The sequence below is a fragment of the Didymella exigua genome (genome assembly GCF_010094145.1).
Source record: "Didymella exigua CBS 183.55 unplaced genomic scaffold M421scaffold_57, whole genome shotgun sequence".
In the NCBI taxonomy this organism is placed as follows: domain Eukaryota; kingdom Fungi; phylum Ascomycota; class Dothideomycetes; order Pleosporales; family Didymellaceae; genus Didymella; species Didymella exigua.
In genome coordinates, this window is record NW_022984831.1 from 18,250 (window position 1) to 33,127 (window position 14,878).

The 14,878-nt window shown below is 40.4% G+C and overlaps 2 protein-coding genes across 2 annotated transcripts in view; both read left to right on the forward strand.

Moving 5' to 3' along the window:
• Window positions 1-3,653: 3,653 nt before the first annotated feature.
• Window positions 3,654-12,473, forward strand: M421DRAFT_76595 (DDE-domain-containing protein; the record flags this gene model as incomplete). The annotated part of the gene is made up of 2 exons (XM_033597237.1): window positions 3,654-3,854; window positions 12,207-12,473. Coding segments are annotated over 2 exons (468 nt in total), but the record flags the coding sequence as incomplete, so codon positions are not given.
• The window catches only part of M421DRAFT_21564 (uncharacterized protein), a gene marked incomplete at both ends in the record, with an annotated part of 7,247 nt that continues 4,509 nt past the window's right edge, over window positions 12,141-14,878 (forward strand). Inside the window, one exon of the mRNA XM_033588266.1 lies at window positions 12,141-12,257. Coding sequence (XP_033443192.1) covers window positions 12,141-12,257 — 117 coding nt within the window. The remainder of the gene's footprint in view (window positions 12,258-14,878) is intronic.

Below are 14,878 nucleotides of genomic sequence, written 5' to 3' on the forward strand. Positions count from 1 at the left end.
TTAAGCTTGTTAAGCTAGTTTAATCTAATATTTATGTACTATCCTAGAAAAGTTAATAGCTAGGCTAATGCCTTGTCTAGACGCAAAGAGGACTTGCCACCCCTAACAGGCAATAATTAAACACAAACACAAAAATTCTAGTTACTAAAACTATTTGCTTAGGTACAAAAACCTGCTTATAATAAGGGGGAGGTAGGTGCTACAGTGGCATTCTTAGCAAAAATTTGCCCTATATCCCTCTAGTGCGCAGAAGGCCTCCAACCAGCACAGTTAACTATAGCTAAACCACCTAGTATCCACTCTGTTACAACACACGCCTGTAGACAAGAAGTCTAGACAGGTAACAGCTACTAAGAAGACAAACCTTATAACAATATTAACGCACAGGAGCAACTATAGGCAACTATAGCTATAGTAGATAATACCTACTAACTAGCAAGAGACATAATCTTGTCTAGCGCACAGAAGTTCCCTCTGCAACTAGGTCTTAAAGTCTTACTTACAGAATATTTAGTTAATAATCTAGGGCAACTGCGCTACTACAAGTAGAAATAGGTACCTAATTTAGAAGTCCTAAGAGGACAGATTATTAATAAGATCTACTACTTGCCTATTGTAGGTTACCTAGGTAGAGGTAATATATACTTAATATTGTCCTGCTTATACTTCTAGCCTAGGATGTTATTAGCATTGCAGAGGTATGTAGAGAACTGCAACATCTACAGACGTACAAAGCTATAGAGAGAACTAAAACAAGGATTACTAAAGCTGCTCCTAATACCTAAAAGGATCTAGAAGGAAATCTATATAGACTTTATTACAGACCTTCTAGAAAGTAAGAGTAACTAGAACCTTATAGTAGTTACAGATTGTCTTTCTAAGGACGTAACCTTTATTCTACTACCTAGCTTATAGGTTAATATAGTAGTAAAAGCGTTTCTTACATATATAGTAGCACACTACTAGCTCCCTAACACTATTATATTAGACTAAGGATCTTAGTTCTTAATTAACTTCTAGACAGTTATGTGTCGCATGCTAAAGATTACACAGAGGTTATTAACTATGTTTTACCTACAAACTAATAGGAGCACTAAACGCATAAACTCTGTAGTAGAAGCCTACCTCTGTGCTTACACTAACTAGTTGCAGAAAGACTAGGCCTAATAGGTACCTATTGCCTAAATCGCGATTAAAGGGAGAATTGCCGCATCTACAGGCGTAAGTCCCTTCTTCTTACAACACAGGTACAATGTAGACGTCGTCTAGGAGGACCTAGACCTAACAGCAGAGCTATTACACTCCTACACAAGGTCTCTAGGTAAAGCAGCTATTACTATAACTAAGAAGTTTGTTAAGACGTTTAGCTTTGCACAATCTAAGATAGCAGAAGATTAACAAGCACAAGAACTACAGGCTAACAAGCACTACAAAGAGGCTCCCTAGTTGCAGGTAGGCGACAAGGTATGGCTTAAACTAGGTACTCACTTCTCTAACAACAGGGAAAGCTAGAAACTAGACTAGAAGAACTAGAAGTTTACTGTTATAGAGGTAGTGTCTCCTTACAATATTAAACTTAATATTAAAGGGAACATCTACCCTGTTTTTCATGTTAAGTGGCTACGCCTATGCCCCTAGAACCCTCTGCATAGCTAAACTAACAATAACTAACAGCTAGGCCTGCTTATAGTTGTAAACAATAATAGGTTGTTAGCAGAGGAATAGGAGGTTAAACAAATTAACGCAGAACAAGTAATAGGGACTAGTGGTTGTGACTGTTTGTATCTTGTGAAGTGGCGCAGCTATGCAAAAGCAACGTGGGAACTAGCAGCAACGTGCGAGGACTTAGAGGCCCTAGACAACTAGGTAGTGTTCTCTATAAACTATAGAGACAAGAATAGTAACTTACCTACTAATTTCTATTACAAACCCCTTACAGGAGTTTACACATAAGCTAACACCTTAAATATAGTGTTAGAGAAGAGGAAGAGGAAGACTATAGGCTACTATTAGGGCACGCATAAAGGAGGGAGGGAATGTAAAAATAAATAATAGTCTATTTAAGAAGCTACTCTAGAAGTAGCTACTCTAACTTTAGAGTATCTAGGAGGGCCGTAGCCAGGTATTGTTTATTAAAAAAAAGCAAAAAAGAAACTCTAAACGCTAATAGCTAACCTAAGAGGGGCGCCTTAAAGAACCCCATTATCCTCGTCCTAAAGACGCTCCTTCTCCTTCGCAACCAGGGCCTCTGCCTCTAGTTGGAGCTGGGCCATGATGTTGGCAGAAGTGGTCACAGGAGCCGCTATGCCAACACGCTCGCAGAAGGACGCTCTAAGGTCAAGAACGTGCGCATAAAGAGACAATAGATACAGAAGCTGCAGAACTATAAGCACGAAGGAACAAAGCCTAGGGAAATACTTACAATCTGCTTCTACTATTAAAGGATCTCCTTACAAGCTAGAGTAGTACGCTTAGCAAACTTAACCTCTAGGCAAGGACAGGCAAGCATAGCGTTAATCTCCTCCTTGTAGTTAGACCACTTAAGGTTATAACTAGCAACGCTACTACAACTAGAACAAGGGTAAGAGTCTAACTTGGCGTGCTTAGGGAGGTTCATGCGCTTCTCTAGCGCTAGCCTAACAGGCGCAGAGTACTTAAGAAGGTGCGACGGCTTCTTAGAGACATAAGAAGCTACCTTATACTTCACTAAAGTACTAAAGGTCTTGCAGGGCAGCTGCCTAACATTAGCACACTGTAAAAGGGGAACTGCAGTAACTTTACCTTAATATAAGCAGTCTGCTTCTAAGCATATACATTGCAAGCAGACTTGCAAACCTTAGCGCCCCTCTTGCAAGCATCCCTAGAGAACATGCAGGTAAAACCCTCTAAAGCGCAGCTAGTGCAAACCTCTAGGTTAGCAAACCTAAGGGCGTGCGCAGTATAGGGAGACTGCTTAGCCTTATTAGAGACTTCCTTAATGTTGTCCTTGTTATTAGAGACAAGCATTACATTAACCTCTTCTTTGTCTATAATAATATTATTAGGCCTAATTAGCCTCTTAGACAGGCATGCAATAGAGGGAGACCTAGATGGGGGACGCTACGCAGGGGTCTTAGCGAAATCGCAATCAGCAAAAAGCACCACAACACTCACCTTGCCCTGGCGAGGCTTGGACGGGGTCTTAGGAGCCATGATGGGCGGCAGAACAGTTGTAGCGGGGCAGGGGACAGCGGCTTGTGGTACGATGTTAGAGACAAGCTAGTTGGCAGAGTAGTGGGCAGCACGACTAGATTCAGTGTTTTGACCCAGGGACGCGTTATAAACAACGCGATAAGTGGGGGGGTACTGTAACAGGCTAGGCCTGATGGTAGCGCCTCGGCGCTCGCTGGCCTCGGCCAACCTCCAAGAGGAGGTGCCTGCCCAGCCGTACCCCTAGTCAGGAGGTCCCAATCTTGACTAATTGTGTAACCTCCGCACGGAGGACATAAAAGTCTGCAGACCTCCGCCTGCAGCCACTCCTCAACAAATCCATTTGATTCATACTTGCAAATAGCCCGCAGAGGCCAGCTCCTTACAAGCACCACCTCTCTGCCTGGTACAAGGAGCCTAGTATACCTAACAACTAGGTTCTTAATGTCTCTAACAACGGCTAGACTAACAACAAGCTTAGAGTTAAGTGGTTGAAGCACTTTGATAAGCACACAAAGGCGCACACTGTTGGCAGCTATTGGCTGCTTATTCTGGACGGCCACGAGAGCCACAACTCAGTCGAATTCCACCAGTACTGCGAGGAACACAAGATTATTACCCTGTGTATGCCTCCACACTCGTCGCACCTACTGCAGCCACTTGACGTAGGCTGTTTTGCCCTGTTAAAGAAGGCCTATAGCCGCCAAGCTGAGCGGCTAATGCGCAGCAAGATTACGCGTATCACTAAACTTGAGTTCTTGCTGTGCTTCAAAGCAGCTTTTGACGCCTCAATTACAGAGAGTAACATCTAGGGAGGATTTAGAGGTGCTGGCCTAGTCCTACTTGACCCAGAGGCTGTGCTATCAAAGCTTGAAGTACAGCTGCACACACCAACGCCACCTACTGTGGACAATAGTACGTAGGAGTCTAAAACACTAAGCAACACCCTAGAATTTAGGTCTTAATTAAAGCTAATTTGAGAGAGGATTTAGAGACACGCTGATAGCTTGCCAACGTCTATAGTTAACGCTCTTAATTAGCTCACTAAAGGCGCAGAGCTGATAGCGCATTCACTAGTTTTACTGCGCAACCAGGTTGCTGACCTACAGGCAGCCAACGAGGCCGCCACACGTCGTAAATCACACAAAAGGAAGCAAGTACAGCGAGAAGGGACTCTAACCTTTGCTAAGGGAGTGTGGCTGACTACTCTAAAGGAGTTTAAGGCCTGTAGTGATGGGAAGAAGGCAAAGAAGAGGTCACGCGTTGATGGGAGCACTTAGTCTTTAAGGCGCTGTGGCACATGTGGCGAGACAGGGCACAACAGAACAACTTGTAAGAAAGATGCGTAAAGTACTATAGATTAGAACAATATACTGTGTAGCATAGTAGAATGCTGCTGTGTACTAAGGTACTGCAAAGTAGTTATAGTGTTGGTGTGGTCTTGGCAAAAGTGACCGGTACACTTGGGTGACCGGCATGCTTGTGGAGTACGTTATAAGGTTCTTAATTTGTTCTTAAATCCTGTCTAGAGGCACGCTGTTTAGCACTTCTATTAACTCCCTATTTACTAGACTAAGTTGCTAGAGGAAACCTTCCTACTTGTTTACTAGGAGTACCTTTGTAAGTCTATCTGCTATTATGCTTGCAGACTAGACATATTCTATAATAACCTTTCTAGCAGCTACCTCCTATTAGAGCTAGTAGTTGTAGATATCTATATACTAAAGTTTAGAATGTAGTTATAACACTTCCTTAGTGACTAGTTAAATTATTTATTTGTTATTATATCATATTATAATAGCGTGTGCACCTATATTAATGTGTAATTTTTGCAAGAGCCTTAAGATAAAGAGTGCTTCTTTTGTAACCTAGGTAAGAGTAAGAAGCTTAGCCTTAACGTAGATTATCACCGAGCTGGCCATATCACCAAACCAGCCAATTTCTCTTAGCACGACTAACACAAGTTACTGCAACTACAACTACTTGCTATTAAATAGTGACCTAGCATACTTTGTGCTTGTATTAGATTTAGAAGATATTTCTGCACCCTCCTAGCATGTTTGTGTGTTGTGTCTAGTTTTGCTGCAGTTCCTACAGCGCTGAACAGTTGACTAAGCTCCTAGTTGACCACCTCCACCCTAAGTCTTCTTAGATGGCTGAGCTGCTACACACGCCTCAGCAGCTACCCGCGATGCTGCTGGGCCATACTCAAGTGTGCCACCATGCTGAATCTGCTTTCTCTTACGCGATTTTCTCTTAGTTATTACTGCTAATTACTCTTTAAGCTCTCGCACGCAGGCCTTAATAAGGACGTTTTTGTGCAATATCTCTTTAGCCCCTTTTATAAGCTTTAAGAACCCCTCTTACGCTATACTTAGTAATTGTTAGAAGGAGTTGCTAATAAGCTTAGATTAAGACTAAAACTTGTGTGTATTGCTTAGTGTCTTAGATTGCTATAGTATTTTAGGTAGAGGTACTGCTAGTAGGGTATACAGCCGCACTTTAAGGCGATCTAACACTACCTGCATGTTAGTAGGAATAAGCCCTAATGCCTTAAAGGCCTTTTAGCAGTTAACCTTTATAAATATATTAAGGAATATATCCCTAAAGGCTAGTAGGAAGCCTTCCTTATTAATATAGAAGACGTGTTAGTGTGCTAAGTCTTAAATATATTAGGAGTACTTACGCTTTAATAGCAAGAAACAGACTATATTAAGTAGCTAGAGGATGTATAATAAGTAAGGTAGTATATAGAGAGTAAGGATTTAGTTCTCTAGGCAATAGTCCTTAAACTCCTAGTTAAGATAGCTCTTATAGCTGTCTAAGATAAGTAACCTGTACACTCCTACCTAACATGTCTTTATATGCGTGTTAAAGTGCTTTAACTACTTAAGGCTAAGCATATTATTTATCTAACTATTCTTAGAGACTAAGAGCTTCTAATTGTGGGGTATATCTGTCTCCTTATACTAGGCAGAGATGTGGACACGTCCTTTGTAGATAATAAAAGGTAGGGTTGCATACCCAGCAGCGCAGATGCTCTAGATAACAGTAACCCACTCACGATCACCTGGCTAAACAAGCTCTAGCTAAGCACGTCTCTCTAAGCCTGTTACAACCTTTAAAGACAAAGCAACGCCTATCTAGAACCTAGTTTTATTAAAGTTGTGCATGTTATTGTTGTAAACGCTATACTTAACTTAAGTATCCTCTACTAGATTAAACTACGCGCTAATTATCTTAGGATCTTCCTATAGTATCCTCTGTCTATCCTTGTCTTAATTAAAGGCTATTTTAAGCTTGTCTAAACGCGTCACAAGCCTGCTAGCCTATAGTTTGCTAACAGGCTCTTCACTACGCACACTAAGTATCTTATTAGCTATATCTGCCACCTTACATAGCTAGGGCGCAAATCCTTGCGAATCAAGGTTAAGTATATACTAGATAATTATCTGCTCCTCTAGTATAGTAAGTTTCTAGCAATTAGCGCGTACGTCTAGTTAAAACGTGATATTGCAAAGGCAATTAGAGACCTACTAATAAGGTACATTTAACGCTCTAGCAGCGCTGCAGATACTGCGAAATTGGCTAGCATAGAAGGCCTAGATAGCAAGGATAACTCTACCTTCTCTAGTAGTATTCTGAAGTTGTTGTTGTTAAGGCATGTTGTGTTAGGGTAAAAGGTGGTCGTGCTAAGAGAAAGTGGCTGGTTTGGTGATATGGCCGGCTTGGTGATAATCTACGGTTATTAATATTATTACTATGTCCTACTTATTTACTTTCTATGTAATAAGGCTACTAAAGAGTTTAATTGTGTAGCCTTAGGAGCTCTTTCTATCTATAGTGTTGTCAGCAAAGGACGCGTCACTTGCTACCTAGAGGCTGATGCCTCCTCTAAGCTGCAGTGATTGCTGTTTAGTGTTGAGTAGATATAGAAGGACCCAGTCCGCAGCATCGTAGTGGCTGATGCCTGGATTAGTGAGGAACCTGGCAAGCCTTGATGTGGCGAACGCAATGTCAGGTCGCGTGGTGACTGCAGCAAACAGCAGTGATCTAATTTTGCGTTAATACTTGTTAATTTCTGCTAGCGCTGCTAGTCCACTCCTTAGCTGTAGTTTAGTTGTTGCTATTAGAGTGTTATGTTGTATAGTTGTGTTATTAGCAAGGCAACTAATTTTGTCTAAGTACACTGCCTAAGATAGGTAGATTTTCTTGCTTGCTTAGTCTTGTATAATCTCTATACTAAGGAACTACTATAGGTTGTGCCCTCCTATGCAGGTGTACTTACTCTGTACGTGGCTAATTGTCTGCATTACCTCTTACTCTTTTAATTTATTATACATAACCTGTTTTATCAGTGAGCGCCCCACCTCAGTGAGCGCCCCACGAACACCAGCAAAGCGCATGCGCGACACTCAACGCGTAATGTCTCAACAACCACAACCTCACAAGCCCTATACTAAAGCTGACGTGCAGCTTACCCTCTCTAACATTAAATGCGACCAGATTACGAGCCTGCAACGTGCTAAGGCAGTCCATAGCGTTCCTTGTAGGACAATACAACAACAACGTGACAGGAAGCCCTCTAGACGCGACTGCAAGCCTAGATTAAAGCGCCTAACAAAGCTAGAAGAGGAGGTAATTCTGCAGCGTATACTTGACAAGAACCTACGTGGAGTACCACCCTTAAAGCTACACGTACAAGATATAGCTAATAGACTGCTGCGCAACCGCGGCAGTAAGCCTGTTAGTAAATGCTAGGTTGACAGGTTTATTAAGCGTACACCTAAGCTGCGCACGCGCTAGACTTGTCTATACAATTACTAGCAAGCTCTCTGCAAAGACCTAGCAATTATTAAGCCCTAGTTCACGCTAGTTTAGAACATAAAGGCGAAGTATAGTATTATAGACAATAACATGTACAACTTTAACAAGTCTAGCTTCCTAATAGGCAAGATATCTTTATAACTTGTTGTAACAGGCATAGAGAAACCTAGGAAAGTAAAGAAGCTTTAGCCTAGTAATTGCAAGTAGACTACATTAATATAGGGCGTTAGCGCAACAGGGCGTGTTATCCTACCCTTCCTTATCTTTACTAGCAAGGTTCTTATCTCTAACTAGTTTACTAAGGACCTCCTACGTAATTAGGTTATTTAAGTAAGCCTAACAGGCTAGATAAACAACAATCTAGCGCTTGCCTAGCTTAATTACTTTAATACGCATGCAAGGCCTGTAGGAGCGTATAGGCTGCTGATTATTAACAGCTACAAGAGCTATTGCTTAATAGATTTCTAGGATTGCTGCAAGGAGAAGAAGATTATTGCCCTCTGTATACCTCTACACTCGTTGCACCTCCTGCAGCCGCTTAACGTCGCCTGTTTCCTGCCATTAAAGCGCGCGTACAGTAATTAGATCTTAGCCTTAGTATGTAATTGTATTAACTATATTAGTAAACAGACCTTCTTACTAGCCTTTAAAGTAGCTTTTAAGAAGGCATTTACAAGAGAGAATGCTTGCACAGGGTTTTAAGGCGCTGGATTGTCTCTACATAATCCACAGGCTGTGTTATTAAAGCTGGATGTGCAGCTGTGTACGCAAACTCTACCACAGCAAGTTAACGCTGCTTGGGAGGCGAAAACACTACGCAACGCTAAAGAAATAGAGGCGCAATTAACACTAGTTTAAAATAGGATAAAAATCTATTAAGGGTCTCTAGCAAGTTTACTTAATAAGCAGGGGTAGTAGCTAACAAAAGGCGCGTAGTAGATAGCTTATAAGATAGTGTTAATATGCGCAGAGATAGTGCGCCTTAATACTGCTACTAAAGTAGCAACAAAGTGTAAAAGTTGCAAGAGACGCTACGTACAGGTAGAGGAGACATTAATAGTTAGCAAGGTATTAGACTTAATTGCTAAAAGGGAGGGTGGCAGATGTAAGGAGGGTAAGGAGCTAGCAAAGAGGGTGCGCGCAGGGCGACGCTGCGGCTGTTGCAGTGAGATTAGGCACAACTCTTGCACCTGCAAGGTAGAAATTAAGGATATAAATAACAGCAACGCTTCTAAATAATACTATACTGTTGCAAGAGTACAAAATTTGTGTTGTGGTGCTAAGCTACGTCGCTGCGCGTACGCCTCGCTGGTGTTCGTGGGGCGCTCACTGAGGTGGGGCGCTCACTGATAAAACAGGTTAAGGATAATATTGTTAATATAAAAGAAGATAATAATACTACCCTTGGTTAGACAGCAGGGTTTGTGAGGCATAGTCTAGAAACCTAGTGCTTTTAGTGTTGCAGTGAAGTTCTTCTACTAGAGGAGGGGAGAGATGTGTAGGCTGTAAAGTGCCTTATTTACTTGCAGTATTATGCTAGGATTCTAATAGCCTTAGGGCATCCTTATGTAGACCTCTCTGTCCATTGTAGCATGAACAAACGTGTTAGTAACGTTGTAATGTTTAAGCTCTATGTTATAGTAAGCTGCTATAGCTATTATTATTTAAAAGGATTAGCTAGCAAGCGTGGCTATGTAGTTGTCTTATAATGTAATATTACATTATTAATTACCTCTAACTACTAGTTACACCTTACACTTTAGTAGTTAATAATGTCTATTAAGCTTATAGGTATTAGTCTAATTTTCTAAAGTAGTACTTCTAACTAAAATTTTATTTCTTAGTAGCTTGTAAGGTGCTCTTACTTAGCTTCTTAAAAGAGTTTTCCTATAGGGTGATCCTTAAGCTTAGTTTAGAATGTAGGCAGAGGTAGAAGTTAACTTTAATAGGGCTTTAAGCCTTTAGTAAGTATTCTTATTATCTTAGCCTTATCTATAACTTCTCCTCTGTATGTTCTAACATGTCTAGCCTAGGTTCCTGCAAGGAATGATGCTGCCTATAGGACAATAGTTAAGGACGCTTGTTGTGTTAGAGTGTAGTAGTCTGGCCAAAGGCCAATAAAGGATATCTACTTCATAACAACTTTTGCTAAAAAGCATGCACAAGTTAACTAGACGCCTAGTTAACTGCGTAGATAATATATATCCAGCTTAAGCCAAGCCGGCTAAGCTAATGTAACCGGCTAGCTCTAGCTCTTCTTTAGCTTTGGAGTCTAGACCGTTACATAGAGTTGTTTACTCACTAGCCATAATGCCTGCAAGTAGTGCTGCAGGTGGTGGTGTTAATAGAGGGGTAGGATAGCTATCCTGTATCTTCTGTCTGTGATAGTAGCCTAGCAGGTCTGCTTTGTCTTGTAGTAACAGCTCTGCTAGGGCTTTATCCTTATAAAAGGAATCTATTTCTAGTTACTAGGTAGGTGTTAGTAGCTTAATAGATTATATATATATTACTATTTCTTTAAGTGTGTTATGTATAAGGTTCTCTATAAGGTCCTTAATTCTCCTAGTAAATACTATGTCTTTGTTAAATATAATATCTTAAGTGCTTATTACCTTGCTAAGTAATAGTGTCTAGATTTAATAGATATTTAATAACTAGTAGCCTACTAGATAGCTAGTCTAGGCCTTTAGGTCTAATTATTAAAGACGTAATTTGCCTCTGTGTGTATTATCTATTATAGTAAACACTTTGCACCTATATACTCTTAGGTGTATAAGGTTAGGTTTTTACAGTAATATTACTATTCTATTGCTAAAGGCAACTTACATAAAGAATATTTTATAAAGTGTTTTCTAATAATTTGCGTACCTTAGTGTTTAATTGTAGAGGTATACTGCCGCCCTTGTGATATCTAGCCACAGTTCCTAGGAGAGGTTGGCATTAAGTTGTATTGCGCAAGCTTTCTCCTTGTTCACACCCCCTAAGCGTTCTGCATTACTATTCTGTGCTTATGTGTCTGGCGCTAAAGGCTCCACAATAACTCCTTGTGTTGCTAGCTATTTTAATATATCTAGTTTAACTATGGCTATCTTGTTTTCTTCCTTAATAGTCTTAGCTAAGATATTATAGTAATTTCTTAAGAACAAGATAAATATTAATAGTGCCTTAATAATTAACGTGTTTCACAAGCGAGCGCCGCACCCAACCGAGCGCCGCACTCTCGCTGCCAGAACGCCGGCGCAACAACAGCGCGTAATGTCTCAACCACAACAAGCTCCTACACTCTATACTGAAGCTGATGTACACCTTACTATATTAAATATCTCAAAAACTAAATTCAAAGTATCTAACTTACTAAGAAAGTCTACAAAGTGCCTAAATAAACAATCTAATGCTAACGCAACAGAACACGCTCTTAACGCGACTGCAAGCTAAATGCAAAGCGCCTTACAAAGCTAGAAGAGGAGGCAGTTGTACTACGTATACTTAAGGAGTCTGCACGTGGCCTACCCTCCTTAAAGGCAGACGTACAAGATATGGCAGATAAACTGCTAAGAGAGCGCAGCGCAAAGCCTGTTAGTAAGAACTAGGTTAACAACTTAGTAAAGCGTACACTAGAGCTCTAGAAGCGGTGGACCCACCAATACGATCGCCAGCGGGCTGCCTGCAAGGACCCAGCAGTTATCTAGCCCTAGTTCACGCTTGTTTAGTCTATAAAGGCAAAGTATAGTATTATAGACAAGGATGTGTACAACTTTAATAAGTCCAGCTTCCTAATAGGCAAGATCTTGTTGTAGCTAGTAGTAATAGGCTTAGAGAAGCCTAGGAAGTAGAAGAAGATCTAACCTAGCAATTGTAAGTAGGTTACCCTAGTATAAGGCGTTAGGTTAATAGAGAAGGTTATCCTACTATTTCTTATCCTTATAGGCAAGGTTATTATCTCTAACTAGTTTACTAAGGACCTCCTACAGGACTAGGTTATTAATATTAGTCCTACTAGCTAGACTAATAATAATCTAGCGCTTACCTAGCTCTACTACTTAAATACGCATGTGAAGCTAGTTAGGGTCTACTAGCTACTTATTATTAATAGCTATAAGAGCCACTGCTTTGTAGCTTTCTAAGATCTCTGCAGAGAGAAGAAGATAATCACTCTCTGTATGCCCCCGCACTCGTCGCACGTGTTGCAGCTACTTAACGTCACCTGCTTCTTGCCACTAAAGCGCCTGTATGGCGATGAGGTTTCAGCCTTAGCACGCAGTTACATCTACTATATTAACAAGGAAACCTTCCTGCCAGCCTTTAAATTAGTGTTTAGTAAGGCGTTTACTAGAGAGAACATTCGCGCAGGCTTTAGAGGTGCTAGGCTAGTCCCACATAACCTAGAGGTGGTGTTATCAAAGCTTGATGTGCGCCTGCGCACGCTAACGCCACCAAAACCCAGCGACGTCGCCTAGGAGCCAAAGACACCTGTCAGATAAGAGCGAGCGGCGAGAGGTCGGATCTGCGCAATCGAGCAGGGACCTGTCGTGCAGCCAATCAGCAGTTGCCAGGTCGATTAAGCGAGACCTGGCAACTCCTGATTGGCCCGCACACCGGCGGCCGCGAACAGCGCTAATTCCCCCCCCACTTCAATCCTGTAGCAACCAGCACGACGCGACGGCAGCGACACGATCGCCACGATCGTCAATAAATCATCATACCACCTAGATCTCGTTAAGCACATACTCTGGCTAACAGTACGAGCATCTGACAACACCACGCACTGCTTACAAAGTAGAGGAGCAGTTAACTCTAATTTAAAAGTAGATTTAAATCTATTAAGGGTCTCTAGCAAGTTTGTTAGATAAGTAGGTTAAACAGTTAGCAAAGGGCGCTTAGCAGATAGCTTATAATATAGTGTTAATGCAGGAGGAAATAGGCCACCTTTAAGACACTGTAGAAGCATCTACAAAGCACAAGACCTATAAGCAATAATATATACACACAGAGGAGACCCTTATAGTTAGTAAAGTAGCTAACTTAATTACTAAAAAGAAGGGTAGGGGTTATAGTAAGGGTAAGACGCCTGTAAAGAGGGTGTGTGTTAGACAACACTATAGGTGTTGTAGTAAGATTAGACACAATTTCTGCACTTATAAGGTAGAAATAGAGGATGTAGACAATAGTAAAGCTTCTAAATAATACTATCTAGGCCTGTAAACAATTATTTATTTGTGCTGTGTTGTGATATAGCGCTGCGCAGGCGTTCTGTTGTTGAAAATGCGGCGCTCGGTTGGGTGCGGCGCTCGCTTGTGAAACACGTTAACTTTGCTATGTAATAATCTATAAAGTAGAGGTCCTACTATAGGCCTAAGAACCTATTAGTAATAAGTATTTAGCTCTTTTCTTTAGTAACTCCTTATACTTTGTAGGAGTAGAAGTTAATACTAAGTCTTTCTCTAGGTCTTTTATTATTAATTCTTAGTTTGTAGGTAATTTACTTTTATAACTTAGCTATTCTATAAGTATTGTATTTAACTGTAGTAATACCTTAGATCTACACCCCCTAAGTCTGCTAGACAATGTATTTAATTGTAGCAGGACTAGGGTAACTAAGTTGCTTGTGCTACTGTATTCCTAAGGCCTTATATAGTCCTCTCTTAGTGTGTGTAGTAATTTTGTGTGTGTAGTTAGCAGCTAGTAGGGACAGTTTATACTTAAGCACCTACTAGCTAAGTATTTCTAATACTACTCTAATTACTTAGCTATTAACTTATTAGAGAGTTATTAGGTCTACTTATATATCCTACTACATGCCTCTATTTTATAGTAGGCAGAAGGACACTAGGTTACATAGCAGGTCTAGGCAAATTGCTACATCTATAAGGGTAACCTTAGTTGTCCTAGCTCTACTCATTAGGAGTAGATTAATTAATCTATATCCTCTAACTAGCACCTTAGAATTCCTAGCCTATATAAAGTCTCTAGGTAATAGCTATTAGAACCTATAGACACAGTTAGGGTTGTTAGTAATATAACAGGTAGAACCTAAGTTAAGTATAAATAACTTCTATAGTAGATATTTAGTAGTATCCTGTTAGTTTACTGTGCTAAGTGCTGCTTTAATATTAGTAATTTCTTAGCCTTCTAGTTAACTCTCTAGGATTTCTAGAGTAGGGGTGTGTAAGTGCTTTACTACTAGTGTTCTTAATTAGCTCTTACTTTATGTATAAAGTAGCCCTTAACAGGTAATATCTTTCTAATAATTAAACTTAATAAATTTATAAATATTCTTATTTAGTGTCTACTACTTAGGAGCTCTGTCTTAATTAACATAGTAGTAATTCTACATAGAGTAGCATTGTCTATATATAGGGTATTTTGCTCCCCTAGTAGAAGTAGGCTCTTAATCTAAAGGCTGCTTAAGTGTAGTAGTATTCCTACCTACTGTATATTAATATTAAGGTCTGCCCTAGTTAGATAGCATCCTTATAGTATGTTAGGCGTCCCCTTTATATCTCTAGGAGGCTGCACCCCCTTTAGTAAGAAACACTATATTGTTAGCTATAAAGGCCTTATACTACCCTAATATAAGGGGTTAAAATATTATTATATACTCTTAGTAACGTAGATTATCACCAAGCCGGCCATATCACTAAACCAGCCACTTTCTCTTGGCATGACCACCTTTTACCATAACACAACATGCCTTAATAACAACAACTTCAGAATACTACTAGAGAAGGCAAAGTTATCCTTGCTATCTAGGCCTTCTATGCTAGCTAATTTCGCAGTATCTACAGCGCTGCTAGAGCGTTAAATGTACCTTATTAGCAGGTCTCTAATTGCCTTTGCAATATCACGTTTTAACTAGACATAC